This window comes from Dinoponera quadriceps, unplaced genomic scaffold (assembly GCF_001313825.1).
Source record: "Dinoponera quadriceps isolate SergipeBrazil2010 unplaced genomic scaffold, ASM131382v1 scaffold2131, whole genome shotgun sequence".
Classification (NCBI taxonomy): Eukaryota; Metazoa; Arthropoda; class Insecta; order Hymenoptera; family Formicidae; genus Dinoponera; species Dinoponera quadriceps.
In genome coordinates, this window is record NW_014556217.1 from 20,631 (window position 1) to 38,092 (window position 17,462).

General features: G+C 40.8%; 4 protein-coding genes across 4 annotated transcripts; all 4 read left to right on the forward strand.

Moving 5' to 3' along the window:
• Positions 1 to 817: 817 nt before the first annotated feature.
• Positions 818 to 3,063, forward strand: LOC106747181 (putative odorant receptor 92a). The gene is made up of 6 exons (XM_014624528.1): positions 818 to 966; positions 1,481 to 1,832; positions 2,144 to 2,374; positions 2,523 to 2,636; positions 2,693 to 2,848; positions 3,013 to 3,063. The coding sequence occupies exons 1-6, from the start codon at positions 818 to 820 to the stop codon at positions 3,061 to 3,063; spliced, it is 1,053 nt and encodes a 350-aa protein (XP_014480014.1).
• A 2,185-nt stretch (positions 3,064 to 5,248) lies between these two features.
• LOC106747182 (odorant receptor 4-like) lies at positions 5,249 to 8,149 on the forward strand. The gene is made up of 6 exons (XM_014624529.1): positions 5,249 to 5,475; positions 6,704 to 6,899; positions 7,235 to 7,465; positions 7,613 to 7,726; positions 7,783 to 7,938; positions 8,099 to 8,149. Exons 1-6 carry the CDS (start codon positions 5,249 to 5,251, stop codon positions 8,147 to 8,149), a joined length of 975 nt encoding a protein of 324 aa, XP_014480015.1.
• A 2,419-nt stretch (positions 8,150 to 10,568) lies between these two features.
• LOC106747183 (odorant receptor 4-like) lies at positions 10,569 to 13,054 on the forward strand. The gene is made up of 6 exons (XM_014624530.1): positions 10,569 to 10,717; positions 11,475 to 11,826; positions 12,128 to 12,358; positions 12,488 to 12,601; positions 12,658 to 12,814; positions 12,978 to 13,054. Exons 1-6 carry the CDS (start codon positions 10,569 to 10,571, stop codon positions 13,052 to 13,054), a joined length of 1,080 nt encoding a protein of 359 aa, XP_014480016.1.
• Positions 13,055 to 15,220: 2,166 nt separating this feature from the next.
• On the forward strand, positions 15,221 to 17,441 carry LOC106747184. Its single transcript, XM_014624531.1, has 5 exons — positions 15,221 to 15,471; positions 15,873 to 16,224; positions 16,898 to 17,011; positions 17,068 to 17,223; positions 17,391 to 17,441. Exons 1-5 carry the CDS (start codon positions 15,221 to 15,223, stop codon positions 17,439 to 17,441), a joined length of 924 nt encoding a protein of 307 aa, XP_014480017.1.
• Positions 17,442 to 17,462: the final 21 nt, after the last annotated feature.

Below are 17,462 nucleotides of genomic sequence, written 5' to 3' on the forward strand. Positions count from 1 at the left end.
AACATTGATCAAATGTGCCGATGGTCCAGCAAAAAGAGTTAATCGTTCTCGAAAGCAAATGGTACCACGAGACGCTCGCACCGATTACAAGAATCAACATCCAGATTCACCAATTCTCGCGTTTCCTTCGTGTCTGCCATTGTCATCGGCAACTTCTATCTCTACGAGGGCAGCTCGGCTTACAATACCTTGAATCGCGACCCCCTTATCGGACGTTCCGAACTTGTTGCAATACACATCACGCGATATTCTCGAGATTATTCACGTCTACATTTTTTTTTCATCGACGCTTGAAGGTACATTTCCCTCAGTAGCGAAACTTCTCACCCACGAGTTCGAAGTTGAACGTGGTCGAACAGGGGTGCAACACGGAGCCGCGGTTCGTAGAAGCTACGTTCCTCTTCGGGAACGCCTAGCCTGTTACATTTTTAAAGTAACTGTTCAATGACATTGCGGGCGGAAGTTCCACGGTAGGTGGGGAATCGCTCACTTACTTCTTATCCCAAGCGAGAAGTTATCGTACGTCGTGCAATTACGCTTTTGTACATGGTATATCGTCGGTAATAATAAACGAGCGGCGCTCCGATCGGAGAATGGTCAATGACGCAGGTGTGCATTTGATAATCGCTCCAGAATGGAGAAGTTTCAGTGCGAGTCGAGTCACTCGACCGCTTCGTACCACCCCCGAACCGACACGTTTTTGAAGAAAAGATCGATGCGTTCGAGTACGTTCAGTCGAATGGTGAAGGCCGGGCTTCACTTTTACGGAGTCCAGCCGTATTTGCCGTCGACCTTGCTGTTCCGATCATACTGGATTATGGCTTTGGGCACGGCTCAGATCTGTCAGTATGGTTTCGTGATCTACAGCGATCGTGACAACTTTCCCGAGTTCATGGACGGACTAAGCAGCGCGTTGGCAAACTCGCTACTTTTCACCAAGCTCATTATCCTGTGGGTCAATCAACGGTAAGATAAGGTTACGTTAACAATCTCGTTGAACTCATCGGTGCTCCCTTGTTGACATTCTATATAAAGTTCTGCTTGAAATTATTTGCATTTCTGAGGTGCATTTCTCGAGGATTACGCCCTTTCTACCATTGTCTTCCCTCATGGTTCATTGAGCCAAGTGATAGTTGTTATCCTCAGGACCGTTAAATTCATAAGATATGTATCTTTAATTTCTGAAAAGTTGTTATGAATATTACACAATCCTCCATACATGTTATTTTTATGTGCAATCAATATAACCATACTATTAAAATTATAACAATAGAAGGGTAGCTGCGATAAAAACTTTTCAGTAGTTAAGGAACGCTTCACAGATTTTATTATAAATTTGTCGTTCCTAAAGTTATACGCTGCAATTGTCAATCTTTTGGTTCAATGGGTGTAAGTAAGAAGCAAGTTTAGATTAGCGTAATCAGTAGACATTTCAGTCGACAGATGGAAAAACTTTATCTTAGAATCCGATATTCCGTAGAAAGTTTGGCGATATATTGCAAATAATGACGGCGGATTGGCAGCGTCACACGTCGAATCAACGAAGCACCAGCATAATGACGAAAACAGCATTTCTCGCATGTCGCGTGTCAAGGATAATCATTTTCATAAACGTTTCCACCGTGTTGTTGTACTGCTTCGGGGTCCTCGCCGCTAACGCGAGCGATCCCGAGAAATGGGAGCCGTACAATCGGGAGCTCATCCTGAAGATGAAATTCCCGTTCGAAATTAGCACACATCCTATCTACGTGGCTGTCACGGTGCTACAAATCATCCACCTGGTGTTCGTCGGTTGCGGCATTGGCTTCGTCAACACACTTCTCATCAATTTGGTAAGTGCGAGCTACGTCAATCCGACGATTCTGAACTAATTTAAGCGAATAATATACATATTCTCAAATCGAGCTTTAAATGTAAACTATTTAGCAGTCGGAAAATTTGCTAATAGTTATGAAAAGTGCATTACATAATGAAAAGTAGGTTACATAAATTTAATTATAAAAGTCGCATATTCAAATCCGTGAAGATGTGATCCGGCAGTTTCGATGTCCAAAGTGTTATTATATATGCTTTTTGGACACAAAGTGTATTCTTTCCCAAAATCTACGATTGAATTTGTATAAATGTTTATTCATTAAAATAGATACTTCATATCGATGGTCAAATAGATATTCTTCAGGACTGGATGAAGAGAGCTTTCTCCAGAAAAGAGTCGAAACCGTCCAAGGAGATTACACCAGAACTGTTGATCACGAAGCACCAGCAGATTATCATGTTCTCGGAGAACATCGAGAATATATACACATATATCGCATTCATGATATTATTGTCGAACACTTTGATCATTTGTTTCTTAGGATTCGTCATTGCCGTTGTAAGTATCGTGATTGAATGTGATCTTCGCTTATTTGCTATATATGGGTATCATTTGAAAAGTCATTAGAGAATATTCAGATTGGAGTGATATTACAATATGTGCATTCGTTTTGAACAATTCCGAATCTCTTCCGTGAATATTACAGTCGCTCGATAAGCCCAACGCCGAGGTAATTGTGGTAAAGTCTTTCATGTTTTACGTCTCGATGAATCTGGATGTGTTTACATACTGTTACGCCGGCGAGTATCTAAGCGCGAAGGTTAGTATCTTCAGCGATTTTAATTATTAACGAATCCGCCCCAGGTTTCCTTTCAGAACAAAATGATCGGCGACGCAGCGTACAATTCTCTCTGGTATAATGTAGCGACGAAGAACAGCCGAATCGTGTTGTTCGTAGTTGTGAGATCGCAAAAAAGATTGACTATTACGTGCGGGAAGATCATGGACCTCACTTTGGAACGTTTCACTAGCGTAAGATTCATTCTGCACTTAGCTATCTAATCGTGTAAACTATATATTTTTTATGAGCGTTTTTTATGAACCACAATTGCTGTACGTGGTAGTAAAATGAACCATTTCCTCACGTCACATGACCGAAATGTCATCTACTTCTTTGATGAGCAATAATGTTGTAGGTTGTGAAGGCTTCGGCCTCATACATGTCGGTGCTTTTGGCGATGTACTGAGGGCGGATGGGTTACGAATAATTCTGTAACATATTTCTATGAGCTAATAATAAATTACTCCTTTCTGATTTTTGGTCCAATGAAGATTTATACAAAATTGATTATATTCTAAATATGCTGCGTGTCAAATTTTTGACTATATCGGGTGTGGTGTAACGGTTTTAATGGCAGAGCTGTCAGATCATGAAATTTCTGGATTGTAATTGACATGGTAGGGAACTTACATCATAATACTTATTTATTAATTACGATCTCTTTCCTTGGTGGTCGTTTTCGACGTCTTTTATCTGTCGGTAAGAATATCTATAGTTGTTGCTTGTTATAGACGTAATTGTCTATAAGTGTACTTGTTGATATTGCTATCGATCTGATTTATTATCACTATCGATTTGGATCGCGACATTGCTAGCCATATACAGTCGCAAATAATACAAGTGCAAAATAACATTTTGAAGAATGGAATTAGTTAAACCATTCGATTCAAACAAGTAACGTGAAAGGCATGGAAAGAAAGGTCATTTGAAAATCTCTCACGGGACTTCATTTTTGCCCTCGTGTCATGTCACGCGACGTACGTTCTGACCGTCGTGAGTGTGTTTGCTACTTTCCCATCACTGTTTGCGAGGTGAAACTATAATTTTGTCGAGGTTTATTTCATCGTGGAGAACTTGTCCCTCCTCCTCCAAGGAACAACGAAACTTTTCCACCTTGCGTCGGACACGTAAGCGAAAAAGCCCATGAAAGCTGCAGCCCCGCGTCACCGCTTGTTGCATTTTTAAAGCAGCCACGCGATTGCATCATCCATGTTCGGAGACACAATGGGGAACAATACACTGCACCAAACTTTTCAAATCACGCACTGCCAAGATTATCATCACACGTAGCTCTAACTTCGTCAAACTTCGCGTACTCTATAGAAAAGGAAACGCTGAACGACCGATGTAACACGAGCAGTCGATTCTCTCCGCTCCCCCGGATTTTCTGCGAGTTTATCGAGGGGGACCCGGGGCGACGTACAGATTACCTGGTAGTACATGCGATGTGAACTTACTTATGAAGTCTCAATATACTTCATGCGTTAGTAACATCGTTCGCGTGCACTTGGATCGGATACTTTTACCACTAGCGACTAACACTAGTCTTTAGTAATTATTTTTTCAGAGATATCAGTAAGATTTCTCGTATTCGGATATTTGGGCGTAATAGCCAGGAGTATTATTTGAGGATACATCGACTCGTGATAATTTATCCGGCTTATTGTATGTAAGTATAAGACCGCAAATATAACAATGAAAATAATTTTATCGCGCGCATGATGAAAAATGTCATGCGCGACGATTACATCAACTGCAGTACTGGAATGCAAAAAAGTGGCGGAACGCGTTAACGTCGAAACTGTTATGAGCGCCTTACCTTGGTATAACATTGATCGATGTAACATTGATCAAATGTGCCGATGGTCCGGCAAAAAGAGTTAATCGTTCTCGAAAGCAAATGGTACCACGAGACGCTCGCACCGATTACGAACAAGTATCGCCCATCCAGATTCACCAATTCTCGCGGCTTCTTCGTGTCCGCCATTGTCATTGGCAACTTGTTTCTCTACGAGTGCAGCCCAACTTACAACACCTTGAATCGCGACCCCCATATCGGACGTCCCGAACTCGTCGCAATACACATCACGCGATATTTTCGAGACTATTCACGTCTTCACTTCTTTTTCTTCATCAACTCTTGAAGGTACGTTTCCCTGAATAGCGAAACTTCTCACTCATGAGTTCGCAGTTGAACGTGGTCGAGCAAGAGTACAACACGGAGCCGGTGGTTCGTGGAAGCTACGTTCCTCTTCGCCTTGCCTGCTGCATTTTTAAAATGACTGTTCGATGACGTCGCGGACGGAAGTTCCGCGGTGGGTGGGGAATCGCGCGCTTACTTTTTACTTCTTATTTCAATCGGAAAGTTATCGTACGTCGCGCAATTACGCTTTCGTACACGGTGTATCGCCGGTAATATTTAACGAGCGACGATCTGCCTGGACAACGGCCATTGACGCGGGTTGTGTGTTTGACCAACGATCCAGAACGGAGAAGTTTAGTGCGAGTGGAATCACTCGACCGCTTCGTACCATCCCCTGACTGACGCGTTTTCAAGAAAAAAATCGATGCGGTCAAGCACGTTCAGTCGAATGGTAAAGGCCGGTCTTTATTTTTACGGAGTTCGGCCGTATTTGCCGTCAACTTTGTTGTTCCGATCTTACTGGGTTGTGGCTTTGGGCACGGCTCAGGTCTTTCAGTACGGTTACGTAGTCTACAGCGATCCTGACAGCTTCTCCGAATTCATGGACGGAGTGAGCAGCGCGATGGCACACTCGCTGCTCTTCATCAAGCTGATTATCTTGTGGGTCAATCAACGGTATGACGTGCTCTTGTTAACGATCTCATTGTCCGGACTCGTCGGTGCTAGCGATTGGCACAATCGAGTGCGTGCGAAACAAACTTTTATACAGAGTGTCCCGAAATTATACCGGCAAACTTCGTGTGCTTATAAAGGATATTAAATCAAGTATTTTTTGTCGATATATGAGTTACAAGAAGTGAGTTGACAACAGTAATACCCCTTGTCCGTAGAGAAGCCGTTTTGGCACTAGTGTAGAAGATTTTATTTGTCATTTGCGATCACCCCTATTATCTTTATGCGAGACTACGAATAAGAGAGCATGTATGTACATTGGTTTATTGATAAAAATTACTTTTATGGTGTCCTTTAAAACTCGAAATTTATTGTTCTAATTTCAGGACACCCCATATAAAGCCATGCTTGGAATTATTTGTATTTTTGAAGTGATTTTTCGAGGATTACGCCCATCTTACCTTTACCTCTCATTCTCTTTCAGACAATTGATAATTTTGCGCTCAGTTTCAAGACTATAAATTTCATAAGATTTGCAAAACTCTCTATGATTTCTGAAAAGTTTTTGTCAAAACTAGACTTCCATAGATGTTGTTTTTATACGCAATCAACATTAATATATTATTAAAATTACAACGATAGAAGGGTTGCTCTATTAAATATTTTTCAATAATTAAAGAACGCTTCGCAGACACTTTAATAAATTTATTGTTCCTGAAGTTATACGCAGCGACTCGCAATCTTTTGCCTCGATGGCGAATACATAAAGTAAAGGAAGGAATGCAGGCATAGTTCCTGAAAATCATTTCATATATGGAAATAATCCCTAACACTGATACAAAGAATGTTACGCGGTGCTATTATTGATGTGTAATTTACATTGCTACTTGGTCCATTGTATCTGAAATTAGAAAATTATTGCAGTTAATATCAATTTTTATTTAGTTTATAGTGATTAATCTATATTAGTTTATATTAATTTCTATTAATTAGGCGATTATTTAGTTTCACATAATCAGTAGTCACTTCAGTCGACCGTTAAACAAACTTCATCATCAAATCCGATATTTCGTAGAAAGTTTGGCGATATATTGCGAATAATGACGGCGGATTGGCAGGGTCACACGTGGAACCACCAAAGCATGAACATAATGACGAAAACGGCATTACTCGCACGTCGCATTTCAAGGATAATCATTTTCATAAATGTTTCCTCCGTGTTCTTCTATAGTCTCGGGGTCCTCGCCGCTAACGCGGGCGATCCCGAGAAATGGGAGCCATACAATCGGGAGCTCATCCTGAAGATGAAATTTCCGTTCGAAATTAGCACGCATCCTATATACGTGGCTGTCACGGTGGTACAATTCATCCACTTAGTGTTTGTTGGCTGGGGCATTGGCTTTGTCAACACACTTCTCGTCAGTCTGGTGAGCGCGAGCTAAGCGAAACCAAATTCCGAATTAATTTGTGCAAATAATGTACGGATCCTTAAATTGTCTCTTGAACATAAATTATTTTAACAAACTGAAAACGCGCCAATAGTTATGAAAAATTCTATAAAATAGGTTAAAATAATAATAGGTTATATAAATAAAAATAGGTTATATAAATTTAATTATGAAAGTCGCACATTCTAATCCGTAAAAATATGACTGGACAGATTCGATTTCCAAAATGTTATTGTATGTAATTGTGGAACACAAAGTGAGTTCCGCTCCAACCCTATAACCGAATTTGTCCAAAAGTACATTCATTAAGACAGATACTTCACATCGGTGGTCAAATCGACATTCTTCAGGACTGGTTCAAAAGAGCATTCGCTAGAAACGAATTGGAGCAGTCGAACGAGATTACGCCACAACTGCTGGTAACGAAGCACCAACAGATTATCATGTTCTCGGAGAACATCGAGAATCTCTACACATACATCGCATTCATGATATTATTGTCGAACACCCTGATCATTTGTTGCTTAGGATTCGTCATTGCCACTGTAAGTATCGAGACGGAAATTGATCTTCGCTAGTTTGCCAGAACGGGTATCACATAAAAAGTCGTTAGGGAATATTCAGATTGGAGGGATATTACATTACATGTATTTGTATTGAACAATTCCGAATCATCCCCATGAATATTGCAGTCTCTTGACGAGCCCAACGCTGCGGCAATTTTGGTGAAGTCTTTCATGTTTTACGTCACGATGAATCTGGATGTGTTTACATACTGCTACGCCGGCGAGTATTTGAGCGCGAAGGTTAGCATCTTTAGCGATTTTAATGATTCACAAATCCGTCCGAGTTATCTTTTCAGAGCAAAATGATCGGCGACGCAGCGTACGATTCTGTTTGGTATAACGTCGCGGCGAAGAATAGTCGGATCGTGTTTTTCGTCGTTTTGAGATCGCAGAAACAACTAACGATTACGTGCGGAAAAATCATGGACCTTACTTTGGAACGTTTCACTAGCGTAAGATTTATTCTGCATTTGATTATCTCATTGCGTGAACTGTATATTTTTTTATGAGCGTCCTTTGAGAACCACAATTGGCAACCAGGGCAGAAAAATGTACTGTTTCATTATGTGACCAAAATATCATTTACTTATTTGACGGGCAATAATGTTATAGGTTGTGAAAGCATCGGCTTCATACATGTCGGTGCTTTTGGCGATGTACTGAGGGCGGATGGGTTATGGACAATGCTGTAACATATTTCTATGAGCTAGTAATAAATGATTCCTTTCAGGTTTTCGGTCTAATGAAGATTTTATACAAAATCTAATTGAATACATTCTAAATTTGCTGCGTGTCAAATTATCGAAGAGATCGGGAGAGAAGTATCAGTTTTAATGGCAGAGCTGTCAGATTATGAAATTTCTGGATCGTAATTCACATGTTGATGAGCTTACATCACGATACATGAATACGAAGCTTGCAATACACGATACTCGCGAACTTGTCCTTCCTCCTCCAAGGAACAACGAAGCTTTTGTGCTGTATTCTTATCTGTTACAAATACTGCGTTCTGATTAATAGAAGATTTATAGAAATCACATGAATTACGAACTCTTTGTTTGATGGCCGTTTTCGACGACTTTTATCTCTCGATAGGAATATCTATAGTTGTTGCTTGTTGTAGATGTACTTGTCTATAGGTGTACTTGATATCGCTATCGATCTAATCTATCACCCCTATCGATTTGGATCGCGACACTGCTAGCGACATATAGTCACAAATAATACAAGAGAAAATTAATGTTTTGGAAAATGGAATTAGTTAAACCATTCGATTTTAACAAGCTACGTGAAAAGCATTTAAAAAATGGTCATTCGAAAATCTCCCACGAAACTTCATTTTTGCCCTTGTCATGTCACGCGACGTACATCTCAACGTCGTGAGTGTGTTTGCTACCTTCTCTTCACTGTTTGCGAGGTGAAACTATAATTTTAAGGTTCATTTTGTCGCGGCGAACTTGTCCTTCCTCCTCCAAGGAACAACGAAACTTTTCCACCTTCGCATTGGACACGTAAGCGAAAAGCCCATGAAAGCTGCAGTCCTGCGTCACCGCTTGATGCATTTTTAAAGCGGCCACGCGGTTGCATCGTCCATGGCCGGAGACATGATTGGGAACAATACAATGCCCCGAACTTTTCAAATCTCGCACTGCCAAGATTATCATCACACGTGGCTTTAACTTCATCAAACTTCGCGTACCTGGCTATAGAAACGTAAACGGGAAACGACCGATATTTGGTAACGAGGGCAGCTGATTTCCTTCGCTCCCCCCGGATTTTCCGCGAGTTTACGTGAAAAAGGATCGAGGGGGACCCAAGGCGACGTACAGGTTATCTGGTATTACACGCAATGTGATCTTACTTATGAAGTTTCAATATACTTCATGCGTAAGTAACATCGTTCGCGTGCACCTAGATCCGATACTTTTACCACTAGCGACCAACACTACGTGATTAATAATTTTCCTATTCAAAGACACAATGGGATTCTTCGTATTCGAATATTTGGGCGCAATTGCGAGGGGTATCATCTCAGGAAACATCGACTCGTGATAATTTATCCGACTTATAGTATGTAAGCACAAGATCGCAAATATGACAATGAAAATAAATTTTATCGCGTGCGCATGATAAAAAATGTCATGCGACGATTACATCGACTACAGTACCGGAATGCAAAAGGCAACTGGCTGAACACGTCAACATTGAAATTGTTATGACCGTCTTACCTCGGTGTAACAATGATCGATATAACATTGATCAAATATGCCGATGATACAGTAAAATGAGTTAATCGTTCTCAAGAGCAAGTGGTACCACGAGACTCTCGCCTGAATTATTAACAAGAATCGTCCGTCCAGATTTATGAATTCTCGCGGCTCCTTCGTGTCCGCCACTGTCATTGGCAACATGTAACTCTACTAAAGCACACTGGCTTACAACATCTTGAATCGCGACCCACATATCGGATGTCTCGAACTCGTCGCAATACACATCACGCGATATTCTCGAGACTATTCACGTCTTCACTTCTTTTTCTCATCGACGCTTGAAGGTACGTTGTTCTCAGCAGCAAAACTTCTCACCCTTGAGTTCACAGTTAAACGTGTCCGAACAGGGGTGCAACACGGAGCCGGCGGTGCGTGGAAGTTACGTTCCTCTTCGGGAACGCCTTGCTTGGTGCATTTTTTAAATAACTGTTCAATGATATCGCGAGCGGAAGTTCCACGGTAGGTGGGGAATCATGCGCTTACTTCTTACTTATTATTTCAGTCGGGAAGTTATCGTTCGTCGCGCAATTACACTTTCGCACGTGGTATATCGTCGGTAATATTAAACGAGCGGCGTTGCAACCGGAGAATGGCCAATGACGCGGGTGTGCATTTGATAGTTGATCCAGAACGGAGAAGTTTTAGTGCGAGTCGTATCACTCCACCGCTTCGTACCACCCCCGGACAGACGCGTTTTCATGAAAAAATCGATGCGATCATGCACGTTCAGTTGAATGATGAAGGCTGGACTGCACATTTACGGAGTCCAGCCGTACTTACCGTCAACCTTGCTGTTCCGATCATACTGGGTTATGGCTTTGGGTACGGCTCAAATCTTTCAGTACGGTTTCGTGATCTACAACAAACGTGACAACTTTCCCGAGTTCATAGACGGACTAAGCAGCGCGTTGGCAAACTCACTATTCTTCATCAAACTGATTATCCTGTGGGTCAATCAACGGTAAGATAAGCTTACGTTAACGATCTCGTTGTTCGGACTTATTGGTGCTACTTATTGACATTCTATATAAAGTTCTGTTTAAAATTATTTGCATTTCTGAGGTGATTTTTCGAGAATTACACCCTTTTTGCCTTTCTCCCTCATCTTTTAAGCCAAATGATAATTTTTATGCTCAGGCTCAGGGTCGTTAAATTCATAAGATATGCAAGAATCTCTTTAATTCCTGCAATGTTGTTAAGAAAGTTAGTTCTCCAAACATGTAATTTTTATATACAATCGATATAACCATATTATTAAAATTATAACGATAAAAGGGTTGCTTCGATAAAAATCTTTTCAGTAATTCAGGGACGCTTCACAAATTTTTTTATAAATTTGTCGTTCCTGAAGTTATGCGCTGCGAATGTCAATCTTTTGTTTCGATGGATGTAACTAAGAAGCTATGGAAAGAAACTAGCCATAGCTTCTGAAAATAATTTCAAATATATAAATAATTCCGAGCACTGATAGGAAGAATATTACGCGGTGCTATTATCGGCATATAATTTACATCGCAACTTGGTTCATTACATGTGAAAATTAATAAAATTATTGCAGTTGATATTAATTTTCGTGTAGTTTATATTAATTTTAAATAATTAATCTATATTAGTTTACATTAATTTTTATCCGTTAGTCGTAATTTAGTTTAGCGTAATCTTTAGACACTTTAGTCGATAGATGGATAAACTCTAAAATTGAATCCGATATTCCGTAGAAAGTTTGGCGATATATTGCGAATAATGACAGCGGATTGGCAGGGTCACACTTCGAACCAACGAAGCATGAGCATAATGATGAAAACGGCATTACTCGCACGCCGCATGTCCAGAATCATCATTTTCATAAATGTTTCTACCGTGTTGTTATACTGCCTCGGGGTCCTTGCCGCTAATGCGAGCGATCCCGAGAAATGGGAGCCTTACAATCGGGAGCTCATCCTGAAGATGAAATTCCCGTTCGAAATTAGCACCCATCCTATCTACGTAGCTGTCACGGTGGTACAATTCATTCATTTGGTGTTCGTCGGCTTCGGTATTGGCTTTGTCAACACACTCCTCATCAATCTGGTAAGTGTAAGCTACGCGAAACCGACAATTCTGAACTAATTTGTGCGAATATTATACATATTCTTAAATTGTCCTTTAAATGTATGCTATTCTAACAGTCAGAAAACTTGCTAATAGCTATGAAAAATTCATTATAAAAGTAGGTTATATAAATTTAATTATGAAAGTCGCACATTCCCTGAAAATATGAAAGGACAATTTCGATTTTCAAAATGTTATTATACGGGATTCTGAGATACAAAATATGTTTCTTCCCAAACCCTACGATCGAATTTATCTAAATGTTTGTTGATTAAGATAGGTACTCCATATCGATGGTCAAATCGACATTCTTCAGGACTGGTTGAAGACAGCTTTCTCCAGAAATGGATCGAAACCGTCGAAGGAAATTACAACACAACTGTTGATTACGAAGCACCAGCAGATTATTATTTTCTCGGAGAACATCGAAAATATCTACACATACGTCGCATTTCTGATACTATTGTCGGATACCCTGATTATTTGTTTCTTAGGATTCGTCATTGCCATTGTGAGTATCGTGGTTGAAAATGATCTTCGCTAGTTTGCTAGATAGTAGTCGTTAGAGTCAAATTGGAAGGGTACTATGTTATGTACATTTTTATTGAACAATTCCGAATGGCTCCCGTGAATATTGCAGTCACTCGATAAGCCCAATGCCGCGGTAATAGTGGTGAAGTCTTTCATGTTTTACGTCATGATGAATCTGGATGTATTTATATACTGCTACGCCGGCGAGTATCTGAGTGCTAAGGTTAGCATCTTCAGCGATTTTAATGATTCACGAATCCGTTCCAGTTTTTCTTTCAGAGCAAAATGATCGGCGACGCAGCGTACGATTCTCTCTGGTACAACGTCGCTGCGAAAAACAGTCGGGTCGTGTTGTTCGTAGTTTTGAGGTCGCAAAAACGACTGACGATTACGTGCGGGAAGATCATGGACCTCACTTTGAAGTGTTTCACTAGCATAAGATTCATTTTGTACTTAAATATTTCTTCGTATGAACTAGATATTTTTCATGAGCGTCCTTTAAGAACTTCAATTGGTACCAAGAGCAGAAAAATGATTCGTTTCATCACGATTCAACCGAAGTATCGTCCACTTATTTGATAAGCTATAAATATTGTAGGTTGTAAAGGCATCGGCATCATATGTCGGTGCTTTTGGCGATGTACTGAGGGCGAATAATTTATTGACAATGCTGTAATATATTTCTATGAGCTAGTAATAAATTACTTTTTTCTCGTTATCTGCTCAATGAAGATTTATACGCAATCTAATAATTGATTATATTTTAAATTCGCTGCGTGTCAAATTTTCGACTAGATCGATAGAAGCGACGGTTTAATGGCAGAATTATCAGATCATGGGATTTCTGGACCGTAATTCATATTATGGAGAACTTACGCGCTGCATGAATATAAAGCTTGCGATACACGATGCTTTTGTGCTGGATTCGTACGTATTAGAAATATTGCGTTTGATTAGTACATTTATAAAAATCACATGAATTACGATTGTTTTGTTTAGTGGTCGTTTTCGACGTCTTCCTTCTCTCGGTAGGAATGTCTATAGCTACTACTGTATGCGTTGATATCTCTATCGATCTGATCTATTGCACTATTGATTCGGATCGCGAGGTTACTAGCGACACAGTCACAAACCATATTAGTGCCAAACAATGTTTTGGATAATGGGGTTCGTTAAACCACTCGATTCAAACAAGTAACGTGAAAAGTATGTAGAGAATGGTCGTTCGGAAATCTCCCACGGGACTTCATTTTGCCCTCTTCTGATATTACGCGACGTGCACTGTCGTGAGTATGTTTGTTTCCTTCCCTGTTTGCGATGTGAAATTATAATTATGTTGAGGTTTATTTCCTCGCGGCGAACTTGTTTCTTCTCTTCCAAAGAAACTTTTCCACCTCGCCCTGGACACGTAGACGAAAAAGCCCATGAAAGCCGCAGTCCCGTATTGTCGCTTGTTGCATTTTTAAATCGGTTGCATCGTCCATAGTCGGAGACACGAACGTGGAACAATATGCTGCCCTGAACTTTTCAAATCTCACACTGCGGTTGCCAAGATTATCATCACACGTGGCTCTAACTTCGTCAAACTTCGCGTATCTGGCTATAGAAACGTAAACGGTGAGCGACTGATATTCAATAACGTAAGCAGTCGACTCGGGAACTTCGTTTCCCCGGATTTTCCGCAAGTTCACGCGAAAAAAGATCGCGGGGGACTCGGCACCATACAGGTTATCCGGTGTTACACGCGATATGAACCAACTCATGAAGTTTTAGATTTTATGCATTAGTAACATAATTTGCGTGTACCTGGACCCGACACTTTTATTACTAGTCGACAGCACTTTTCGTGATTTGCAATTTTCCTATTCAGAGATACGATGGGATTTTTCGTATTCGAGTATTTGAGAGTACAGGATATAGCCAGTCATTTGAGGAAACGTCAATTCGTGATAATTCATCCAGCTCATAGTACATAAGCACAAGGCTGCAAATATAACAAAGATAATGAAATGTCACGAATGTGACGATTACATCGATTGCAATAGCGGAACACAGATGATCGGCAAGAGTCGTCAACATTGAAATTGTTGCGGTCGATTCAGCTTAGTGTAATAATGATGAAACATGCCGATGACCCAACAAAAGGTATCAGTCGTTTTTGAAAGCAAATAATACTAGACACGCGTTTCCATTACGGAAATGAATCGCTTTTCGAAATCCACCTCTTCCAGCGGTCCCTTTGTGCCCGTTGCTGCCATCGGCCATCCGTTCCGTTTTCTTCAAGAGCTCTCCGGTTTACGACACCTTGAGTCGTGACTTCTGTTCCGGAGGCCTCCTCCTCGTGGCTATAAGCATCACACGATAATCGAGAGACTACTCGCGTTCTCTCTTCTTTTCCTATATCGGCGCTTACTGGTACGCTTTTCTCAGCAGTAAAGCTTCCCACCCATAAGTTCATGGTTGAACATGACCGAACGGCGGAGCAACACCAAACCGGCGGTTCGTGGAAGCTACGTTTCTCCTCGGGAACGTCCTGCCTTACCTGCTGCATATTTAAAATGACCGTTCGATTATATAGCGGGCGGAAGTTCGACGACTGGTGGAGAAGTACGTGCTTACTTCTTACTTCAATCCCGAAATTATCCGGCGCATTGAGCAGTTACATTTCTGTACGCGGTGTATCGTCAGTAATATTTAACGAGCGGCGACCTGGCCGGACGCGATGACCGATGATGCGGCAAGCGTTACGACATCGATCCAGTAGATAGAGATTTTAGTGAAGGTGGAATCGCTCGACCGCTTTGTTTTATCACCAGACCGACGTGTTTTCCAGAAAGAAGCTATGCGAATGAGCACGTTCAGTCGGACAGTGAAGGCCGGGCTCCGCTTTTTCGGCATCTGGCCGTATTTACCGTTGACCTGGCTGACCCGATCGTACTGGATCATATCGTTCGTTACGGCCCAGGTTTTTCAATATATCTACGTAGTCAACAACGAACCGAGTAGCTTCTCCGAGTTCATGGACGGAGTGGGCAGCACGGTGACGCATTCATTCACGCTGATAAAACTCATTATCCTGTGGGTCAATCAAAGGTAAGACGCGCTTATGTCAACAACCTCGTTGTCCAGATACGTCTGCGTTACCAACACAAGCGAGGCGAACGGAAGATGCAAGGAGAAAAAAGTAGGCACAGATCTTGAAAAATGGAAAGTGTAAATCACTCTGAGCACTGTTATGAAGAATGTCACGCGGATGTGATCGGTGTGTAATTTATATCCGAAAATGGTCCGCTGTATCTCATAATTAGCAAAATAATTGTGGTCTACATTAATTTTTAGTTAGTATATTTAAGTTCGTAGTAATCAGTCTAGTTAGTTTCTATTAGTATTTATTAGTTTTTATTAATTAGTGGTTACTTTAGTTTTACGTAACCAGTAGTCACGATAGTCGACAGTGTTAAACAAACTTCAAAGTCAGATATGATATTCCGTAGAAAATTCAAAGACATATTGCAAATGATGACAGCGGATTGGCAGAATCATACGTCGAAACATCAACACCTGAACATCATGACAAAAACGGCATTCCTCGCAAGCCGCATGTCCAGGATAATCGTAGGCTGGAATCTTTGCTCCGTGGTTATGTATAGTCTTGGGGCCATCGCTGCCAACGTGGGCAATCCCGAGAAATGGAAGCCGTACAATCGGGAGCTCATTCTTAAAATGAAATTCCCATTTGAGATTAGCACGCATACTATTTATGTAGTTGTCACGTTGGTCCAGTTTATCCATTTGGTGTTCATTGGCTTCACTTTGGGCATCTTCAACTCACTTCTCGCTACTCTGGTTAGTCCGAACGTGTTTCCAACTTAATATATACGTATAATGCACAGATCCTTCAATTATCCTTTAAATGTAAACATTTTAGTCGTTGGGGAAACTGCTATAATATTTATTTAAAATACATTAGTTCAGAACGGGCTATATAAATTATAAAAATCGCACACTTAGTACTACTATATCTAGTCTGTAACAAAATAACCGGAAAACTTTGAAACCTCAGAGTGTTATTATGTGATCGTGACACAAATGTGCTTCAATCCAAACCGCATGAGCGAGTTCGTCTAAAAGTTCATTCATTAAGACAGATACTTCATATCGGTGGTCAAATCGAAATTCTTCAAGACTGGTTGAAGAGCGCATTTTCGACAAACGAGTCGGAACAGTCAGACGAGATTACGCCGCAACTGTTGATCACAAAGCATCAGCAGATTATCATGTTTTCGGAGAGCATCGAAAATTTTTACACATCCATCGCATTCATAATACTATTGTCGGACACGATGATCATTTGTTGTTTAGGATTCGTCATCGTCACTGTGAGTGTCTTAATTAAGAGTGATCTTCTCTAGTTTGCTAGATCGCGTAAAAAGCCGTTAACGAGTAGTCATATTGCAAGAATACTACATTTTGTACATTCGTATCGAACAATTCCGAATCGCTCACGTGAATATTACAGTCGCTCAATGAGCCCAACGCCGCGGCGATTTTGGTGAAATGTATCATGTTCTACATCTCGATGAACTTTGAAGTGTTTTTATACTGCTACGCCGGCGAGTACCTGAGCGCTAAGGTTAGCATTGATAGCGATTTTAATGATTCACAAATCCGTGCAAGTTTTTCTTTCAGAGTAAACTGATCGGCGACGCAGCATATGATTCTCTCTGGTATAACGTCGCGGCGAAGAACCGTCGGATCGTGTTGTTCGTAGTTTTGAGGTCACAGAAACGTCTGACAATTACATGCGGGAAGGTCATGGACCTCACTTTGGAACGATTCACTAGCGTAAGATTTGATTTACATTTAACTATATCGTCGTGTGAATTGTACATTTTTCATGAGCGCTCGTTAAGAACTTCAATTGACACCGAAAGCTGGAAAACGAGCCGTTTCATCACGTGATCGAAGTAAGTAAAATAAGTCTGCTTATTTGACGAGACGTAATATTGTAGGTTATGAAGGCATCGGCGTCGTACATATCGGTGCTTTTGGCGATGTACTGAAGGCGTATAGTATATTGATGA